This window comes from Oxyura jamaicensis, chromosome 4, assembly GCF_011077185.1.
Source record: "Oxyura jamaicensis isolate SHBP4307 breed ruddy duck chromosome 4, BPBGC_Ojam_1.0, whole genome shotgun sequence".
NCBI lineage: Eukaryota > Metazoa > Chordata > Aves > Anseriformes > Anatidae > Oxyura > Oxyura jamaicensis.
Genome location: NC_048896.1, coordinates 2,583,116 through 2,591,947, shown reverse-complemented (window position 1 = coordinate 2,591,947; position 8,832 = coordinate 2,583,116). Strand labels below are relative to the sequence as shown.

The window sequence follows — 8,832 nt, the reverse complement described above, 5'->3', positions numbered from 1 at the left end:
AAAGAAAGAAAGAAAGAAAGAAAGAAAGAAAGAAAGAAAGAAAGAAAGAAAGAAAAAAAACAGCAGAAAAACTGTCATCATTGTATGATAACATACTCACTGCAAAGAGTAATCTCACTGTACGTATGAAAGGTTGGTCAAATGACAACCACACTTATCACCAACTCTGCAATGCTTTAACTAGTCTGGTCGATATAACCATACAAGGCAGATTGTTTTCTGTTATATTACTGATCTGTTGAAAACTTTATATATATTTTTTAGTATGAACTTGAATTGTCCTATGTTTTGAGAGGTTTAGCTGAAGGAGATAAAATTAAATACAACAAATTTTGTTTAAGACTAATGATGATGCTCTTGCATAAGAAGAAAATACTGAATATAAACCAAAATAACTTTGTGACAGAGAAAGCATACATAATTAGAAAGAGGTATTGGAAGATAGAAGTTCAAGATTTTCATTTTATGATAACATTAGTTGGTCACTTCATCAAAGATATTTTTCCATATCTATTTCTAATGGTTCTAAATTTTTAAGGTAACATGATATATGTAAAAAAGGATAAAAAGTAGCTTGTTTCATAGCAAGTTTTGACATTACAAAATACACTGCAGACCTACAGAAGATATTTGCATGCATGATAGAAGTCTTTCAGGATAAGGAAGCTTACATTTTCAGTTGTTCCCGTGATTACATGCAGCCCATCATATGTTGATTTGATATACATCCCCTGAAAAAAGACCAAGAAGGGCAATTAATTCTTGCAGAAAACAAACAATGTTTGCATGATGATAAAGTACGCATATTCCAGTTGTTTAAGGACAATACTATTTCAACAAACTGGCATAAACCATGCTTGAATAACATTTTTTAAAGTTAAACAAGTGTGTATCAAGACCCATGGTAAACAGAATAGTTTTCTCACTTATTGCATTTATAATTCCAATATAAATTTTTTGAAAGAATTCAACACCAAGCATCAGCATAAAAGCTTGTTCCAATGCAGTATTTGAAACATTTAACTTAATCTCTTTTTATTACTAGTGTCATAAAAGAAGCAACAAAACTGGAACAATGAACAGGAATAGTCTTTAAAATTATATGCCCCGTCTTCAGAGAGTTACTGGTTCATGGTCTAACTTAGAAAGTACATAAGCCAGTGCTCATACTGCTGATTTATAGAGAAAAATGATCTTGGTGAGCTAACAGGAGCTTTATAATTAGTCCAGCATGAATTGCGCTTGAAGGAGGTGACTGATGAGATACAGAGAGACAACCTAAGTGGGTATCTGTGTGTACACACACACACACGGACACACAGAGCCTTGAATGTCAGTGAGACTCAATCGCTACATTCTTCTTCAGGAATAAGGTCATCTCTCCATATAGTATGGTTATCCATCAAATTTTGAAATCTAATTAATCTAATTGATACATTCCATTGCTGATTCATTATCCTTTCAGTAATTCTGCATCACTTTGTATTGTCAAAATGGAAGTTTAGAGCCCCCAGCAAATAAGAAAGAACATTTTGTTCACAGAAACCAACTTCAAGATTCCTGAACATTAATGAAGATCTGCAGGCTAGCCGTTAACCTAAAATAAATAAATAAAAAAATAAATTCTACAAAGGTAAAATCCTATTGCTTTATACAACTGCCTTAATTGTAAGGGTGTAGAGAAGACAGACCCAAACTCTTCTTGGGAGAACACAAGAGAATCAACAGAAACAAGTTGGAATTTGACAGATTTTTATTTATTTATTTATTTTGTACTATTATTTTTAAAAATCATGATGGTGATAAAACACTGGAACTAGTTGCCTGGACAGGTTGTGGAATCTCTGACATTGCAGATGACCAAAATTAACTGGACGAAGCCTCGAGAAACCTGCTCTAACTGGACCTGCTTTGACTTTTCATCATGACAAAATGTGGCTTCTACCTTTGTGCAAACCAATTCAATTTTGGCAAGTTTTAACTTTATTTGAATCTTAAAAATAATGACTAGCTAAAACTGATCATATTGCTTAACTCTGCTTCTTAGGAAACTCCATTACCTATACTACACACTCTGACTACCTGTTCTTGTACTGCTTTATAAGTTCTTGACTGCTTTATAAGTTATTTCATTTGTTCATAACAGAGGGGCTCAATTTAAGGCTTGGCAGTTTTGAAATCATTTTCATAAAATACAGTTAGTTGGAAGAAAGTTTACTGGTGAGTCTTCCACTATTTCCTGCTCTACAGCTGGCTTAATTTTATCAGTGTTTGCTGCCTTACTGTCTCTACAGTACCTTCAACTGTTACTGACAAACATCTGATTCTCGCTTTGCCGACTAGAAGACATACACAAGAAATCATGAAAAACCCTGAACATCCTCGTGAGAAATGGGATAGTGAGTCTCCATTAAGAATCTTACCCAGAGATTAAAATCCATCTCGTATGCTGCATTTCCACAATGAACTTTTTGCCAGAATGTTAAACAGCATCACCACATCCATCACAGACGTCTGTTACTTTAACACATTGTAGATTTCAGCCACATTTCCAGCCACACTTTTATTATCAAATTTAACATCACAATTCTAACACTTTACTTGTTGAAAAGATTAATTCCTCACCTAACAAATCAATAGATTAGTAGATTTTTAAGGAGAAAACAAAATACAAGGGTAACTTTTCACAAGGTTTTATCATGTATTTCTCATATAGTTCCTAGCCTCTTGTGAAGTTATATGTATTTTTTGGAAAAAACAAAACAAAACAAAACAAAACAACAAAAAACAACACACTATGATTCTATCTTTTTACATATGCCATCTGAGAGACAGAAAAACTGACTAATCAACTAAGAATTATCCTACAGTTTGCTCTTTCACCTCAGCTGTTAAGGTTTAAGAACAAAATAGATTAAAATAATGTATTTTTGTGAACAATTCAAATTGTTCTAGGTAGAGCTTTCATCCTTGTATCCCCTTAAAGAAAAATGACAGTTGTTTTTCATTGACCACCACGGTAGCACTGTATCTCCTTTATGGGAGGAGATACATCACCTGAGAACCCTGAAAGATTGTATTTTATCTAAAAAATAATAATAAAAAATGTGATAGTTATTCCTCTATATAGTTTGGAATGCAAGCTATTTATCAGATATTTGTATATTAAATATAAACAATAACATAAACATTTATATACACTTACCCATCATATATAGAGTAATAGCTCCAAAAATAGTTTTCCACAGAGGAGAAAGTTTTCAGTATAATTCTGAAAATAAGACTGAAAATATTCTATAGAAGCACCCCTGAGAAACACATACCAATTCTGAAAACTGCTTTCTTTAGTCTGTGCTGTGTGTTCTAGAGGCCAGATATGTTTCCTGCTTGAAAGACAACACTTCAAATCCCTCTTTCCAACCCTGTAAACATTTTTCCCTAAAAGACATATCCTTGATATGCCACCTGTCAGCACTTGCCTAGCCTTCATAACAGACAATGCAGTGTGTAAGTTAAATCCAGCTCTCAACTGCCTTCTGTGGTATGAAGGTTTTCAAAGGATAATTTATCCTTCAGTAGGAAAAGACACAGTCAGAAAAATGTCATTTCTGAAGGACAACATGCGTCAATGCTACTTTTGGTACTCATTTTTTAAATCATTATTTGTGAAAAGCATGACTAGAACCTCCCAGGCATATTGTAAGCAATTCTGGCACAGGTTAGCAGAAGCCTTCAAATTTTTAAGTTACTCATATATGTATACAAAGTCATGTTATGGATATAAATGCAAGGCTTTAAGGGGATCATTTTCATCAAATTTCTAGTTAAAAAATAAAATAATCCATTCTGCATTATAAGTAAATGTCCAAAACTGCAAAAGGTAGTCAAGCAGACAGCTTTCATTCTGTGAACCAAAAAAAAAGTACACAAGTATTCACAACCTGAATTAGCTTAGAGCTGGACTTTGCTTTCAATTGAATGGGCTATTGTCCATCTTTTTGTTCATCTCTGCTTCATTCCATTTCTACTAACATAAGCATTTTTAAATGATTAATAAGCCCAAAGGAATGGAAATACATTCTGAGAAATATGCAGTCAGATAATGTAAGTTCCAGACAAATACTGACTTAATCCTGCAGTTGATCTGAAGCATCAGGGCTGCTTTTCCCAAGCCTGGATAGGAATAACTAAATAGATCTGATTGTAGTAACTGCAAACACTCCTGAAACTACTAGAAATAGTTATTTTGTTTACCATTATTTTCTATTGTACCTGTGACTTAAAACACGCATATTGATTCAGCTTATTCAGAACAGCCATATTCTTTAATTTCTTTTAATATTCTTACTATTCTTCTTTTAGTATTGTAATAGAAGCCTTAATCTTCAATTAACTCTTAGCTAATAAATTATTATAGGACCTAGATATCCATTATTTTGATCTTACTACTTTTTGTAATAAAATCCGATAGAAACAAAAGTAATTTTATTGGCTGCTTAAACTTTGTAGGTCTTTATGCAAACTGCATGTGAACTGTGTCATAGATGCCAGCCATATGAACCATCAGAGTAAACACATAGCAAAAGCAGCAGGCTACAAAAAAAAAAACACCACTCAGAAGAGGGAACTTGTAAATCCTGAAACATCCTAGCCTCTGGATGGGAGACTTTCCGTGGGAGGTGGCATTTTTGCCTTTTCTGGGATAGAAGGAAACAGTTGCTCTTTCATAACTGATTATGATATTCTGATACGATAGCATCATATCAGCATCTCTCTCTACATATATGATAACATATCAGATACCATATATTCTGATATGACAGTCAGATACGATATTCTGAAACATCATGTTGATCTGAGAGATCATGCTGATCTTGTACTGAGTTGTGCGCAGTGTTTAGAAATTAAAATCATACTGCAGTTAAATTTACCGCAAGTTATTTTAACTTCGAAAGAAAGTTTATCATGCAAATGAATGGAAACCTGTCTTTGTCTAAGCAGAAAGAATAGTAATTGGATTTACCATGCCTAGTAAGACAATTCAAGAGAGATGGAGTTTGACAATGTTGAGAGTTACTTTAAAATGTAATAGAGAATGTATGGAGAGTGTTTTGGCATTTGACTGGTACAGCTTGGGAAGGAATAGAAAGTGACAAAAAAGTGGTATGTTTCTGAGGTGTGCTTCCCAATGGAAATTATTTTGTCCAGCAAACAGCCATGAAACTATCAGCAGAGAGCGTCTGCTGAGGGATGTGTGAGATGAGACTATTTTTTGACAAAGCAGACTGAAAAAGAAGACACTTTAGAGGCCAAGAAAGAAAGACTATTAAGCTCATAAATGCATGTATAGAAAGCTCGAAGATGCTAGAACTCAAGGTACACATTCAAATTAAATAATCTCTTTGTGAAAATGTAAGGATACAGAATTTATATAAACAATTAAACACACAGACACACCCCCGCGGGAGTACTGGTGCAGTGTAGTAACTGCATGGACTTGGACCTGGAAATTAATTCAGTTTATGTGTAAGTTTATGCAGTATCTGTAGGATTTCTGGCTCATTTGCTGAAGAAATTAGAAGATATATAATAAAAGCAATTTTGCAGATGAAGTTCTGCAAATAGAGAAAGACTCATAATTAAGGCAACTGAACATTATTCCAGACAACTGAATTCTTATATAAATCTGCGCAAATATTTTACAATAGATTTTTCACCAAAGGCAAACAATTGTGTTCATTTTCTATGTGCCAACTCTGTATGAAGATGTAGCTAGAGTTCTCAATAGCTCTGAAAACCTTACCTATACTTAAAATCAAGAGAGATCATTTTAAACTGAGTCTATAATAACAAGCGTTCTGAAAAATCACATGGTAAGTACTTCCAGTTGAGTCCCAAAAAATAGATTTTTGGTGATTTTGGCCCAAATTTCTCTGTACATTAGATTCTTATCTATACAACTAGTATTGCTGTATCATTTTCACAAGTGTGTTTTGAGGATAAATTAATTAGTGTCTGTGAAGCACCCAGTAAGGCCATAAAAACAAATCTCATGATGAAATTAGTATCTCAAAGGAACACAGAGCTTAGCTGAAGTGTGGTAAATAAGACATCAAACCCTACACTGAATGATAAGGATAAAAATGGAACTCTGAATACTTTCCATTCAGTGAATAGCATTCATTTTTCTCTTGAATGGAGCAGAGATCCTGTGGAAAAAAGCTGCTATACAATCATGAGAAAGCCATTTGTAATTCATTACTCTGTTCTATATTTGATTCTGATTAATGTTTTCTTTTCCTATTCACATGATTTTTCTTTTATTCCCATTTATAGTCCTTTTTTTCATATTTTTTTTCCTAAGCAGAACATAATGTCAGCAAAATTGATTACAAAGAACTTTCCAACCTACCATGTTATAGTGCCTTCACAATTAGGCATAGAAAACTCAGTCATTCACGGTGATTTCACTTCATCTAAAAAAAAATTTAAATGGGCAATTTTGATTGCAGTATTTGTCTCATGTCCTCTGTCAGCAGTACCCACTTACTGCAGTTGTGTTGGCTACAAACTTATCGGTATGCTGCAGATGGAGAAGTACACCACAGCTCTTCCACTTAGTGATGGAGCCCAGCCTGCTGCGCTGGTACAGCACAGGCCCTGTCTGCTTGACATTCTGCTGGGAAAGAGGGCAGTCTGGAGGAAACTGCAGGCCACATGACTGGCCACAACAATGCAGCCAACAAGTCTTACCTCCGCCATCTATGCCTTAAAGGATTAAATCGTACTCTGAGGTTGCAGGGTAAGCTGCTCAGAGAGTATACCATTCATAACCAAGAACTCCTGCAAGCCACCTGCTTAATATTGCACATTTCTGGATAGAAAAGAAAGTCACAGAGATCCAGACTGCTAGTGGGCAGGATGTAGTAGTCTTAATGCAAGTCAAAAGCACTGACTGTTTTACAATATATGTACTGGACAAGCTGTAAATGACACTGATCTGGCATTTCCTGGATATCCCTGCATTAACCCAGAACTTGGACCAGGAGAGGAAACCAAGCCACAAGTAGAGCAGATCTGGCAATTAAGATGCAGCAGCGCAGCAAGCAATTTGTCTGTCTTTAGGATTATGTACTGGGTTAAGTGTCTATGATGCCACAGAATTAAAATTAAATGCATTTTATGATGCTGTAGTGTTCTTTGTTAACTATAAAGACTAAAGTAATGTATCTAGTCATACAAAAAATTACTCGTTATTAAAATGCAGCAGTCTCAATTAATATGTATACATCAATAATTATGCTCTTGTAACTCTGATGGAACTTGCACATGATGTTCATTACTATTCAGTGTCAGGGCAAAGATTAACATGGTCAAATAATACAAAACATCTCAACTGACAGGAATTAGAACAAATCTGTAAATCACACTCCGTTACAAATAAGAAATATATCACAATGCATATAATGACACTAAAACGTATTTTAAATTGTCAATACCAGAATTTTCTGCAGATGAGCCTGTGCAAGAACATCCAAGTGCCTGAAGTGCTACCATTCACTCTAGAGTTTATTGAACGGTTTGAGTTGAAAGGTATCTTAAAGACCTTCTAGTTCCAAAGTTCTAGTTTTAGCAGGATGTTAGGTTCCCAGGCACAATCCCTATGAATCTTACAGATTACTGATGTCAGAATGATTGTGAAGTGGGGGACTAGGGAGAGGAGATAGAAACCTTTGCCCATTGACACCTAGAACCCCATAAAAAATCCTTGTCCAAATATAACAGTACACTAGTAAAGGGTAGCCAAATAATTATTACATTATCAACTTGAGAAAATTTTAATGGTATGATCAATTGCTACTCCAAGGCAGCCAGGATGTTCAAAAGATATCTACCTATTCTGCTCAGTGAACAATCATTTATGAATGTAAGGGATGGGTTTTGTTTCTTGGATGATATTAATTAAAGTTTTATTTGAACTGAATCACAAGGGAGGCATATAACTCTTTTAATGCAAGACCAAGAAACATACCTTCCACTAATCATTTTCAAAGCGCATTAACTAATGGTAATTAATCATATGCTCATATGTTTACCAGTTGCACATGAAGCTGTAGGTAAAACAGGCTTAATTTTTTTTTTTTTTTAAATTACAATCCTTTTATTTACATTAATGCTGATGAAACCACTTTCAGAAATTAGATTCAGCTTACAAAATGAAATAGTAGGACACTGCATGAAAACACATTTTGATTTCTTGACAAATTAAAAAAAGAAATCATTTTCAAGAACTGATGCTTGTATTCTGTATTCTAACAGTTAAACTACTTTGCTACTTACCAAACCCTCACTGGGCATAATGCTGGTGAGATGAACTACCTCAAGATGTGCTGACTGTGACACCAGAGAATCAGATGAGAGTGAAATGATGTGGTCACAAATTCCAGACAAGGTTTTACACTATGAAGAAAAACAAGTCAATATAATTACTCACATTCAACTGCAACTACTGGCAAAGAAGTTCTTCTTCTGAGAACTATCTGAGGATAAACAGATCATTTATTTCTTAGCATTGTAAAACCTACAGGTTGTCAAGGAGCTGGAAAGTCAAGAATGAGAGCTTAAGTGAAAACATCCATGTCAATAAAATATACATGCATGTACAGCTCTTTTGACCAAAATATTTTATTATGAACATCTAAGTACCTGAATTAATTTCTCCAGCCCAACTACATGCACTTAAAAAAAAAAAAAAAAAGCCCGATGAACTTCAACTCATCTGTTATTATGATGTACCACTACAAATACAATAGAAGTAGAGTAAAACGGGCA

At 34.4% G+C, this 8,832-nt stretch overlaps 1 protein-coding gene across 5 annotated transcripts in view; it reads right to left on the bottom strand.

The window, feature by feature from the left end:
* LOC118166082 (connector enhancer of kinase suppressor of ras 2-like) overlaps positions 1–8,832 on the bottom strand; it is a 182,454-nt gene that overhangs the window by 79,765 nt on the left and 93,857 nt on the right. For all 5 annotated transcript variants that reach the window (XM_035324688.1, XM_035324690.1, XM_035324686.1 and 2 more), the window contains exons 6-7: positions 8,341–8,460; positions 672–731 (exon numbers count right to left, since the gene is read on the bottom strand). In XM_035324688.1, coding sequence (XP_035180579.1) covers positions 672–731; positions 8,341–8,460 — 180 coding nt within the window. The remainder of the gene's footprint in view (positions 1–671; positions 732–8,340; positions 8,461–8,832) is intronic.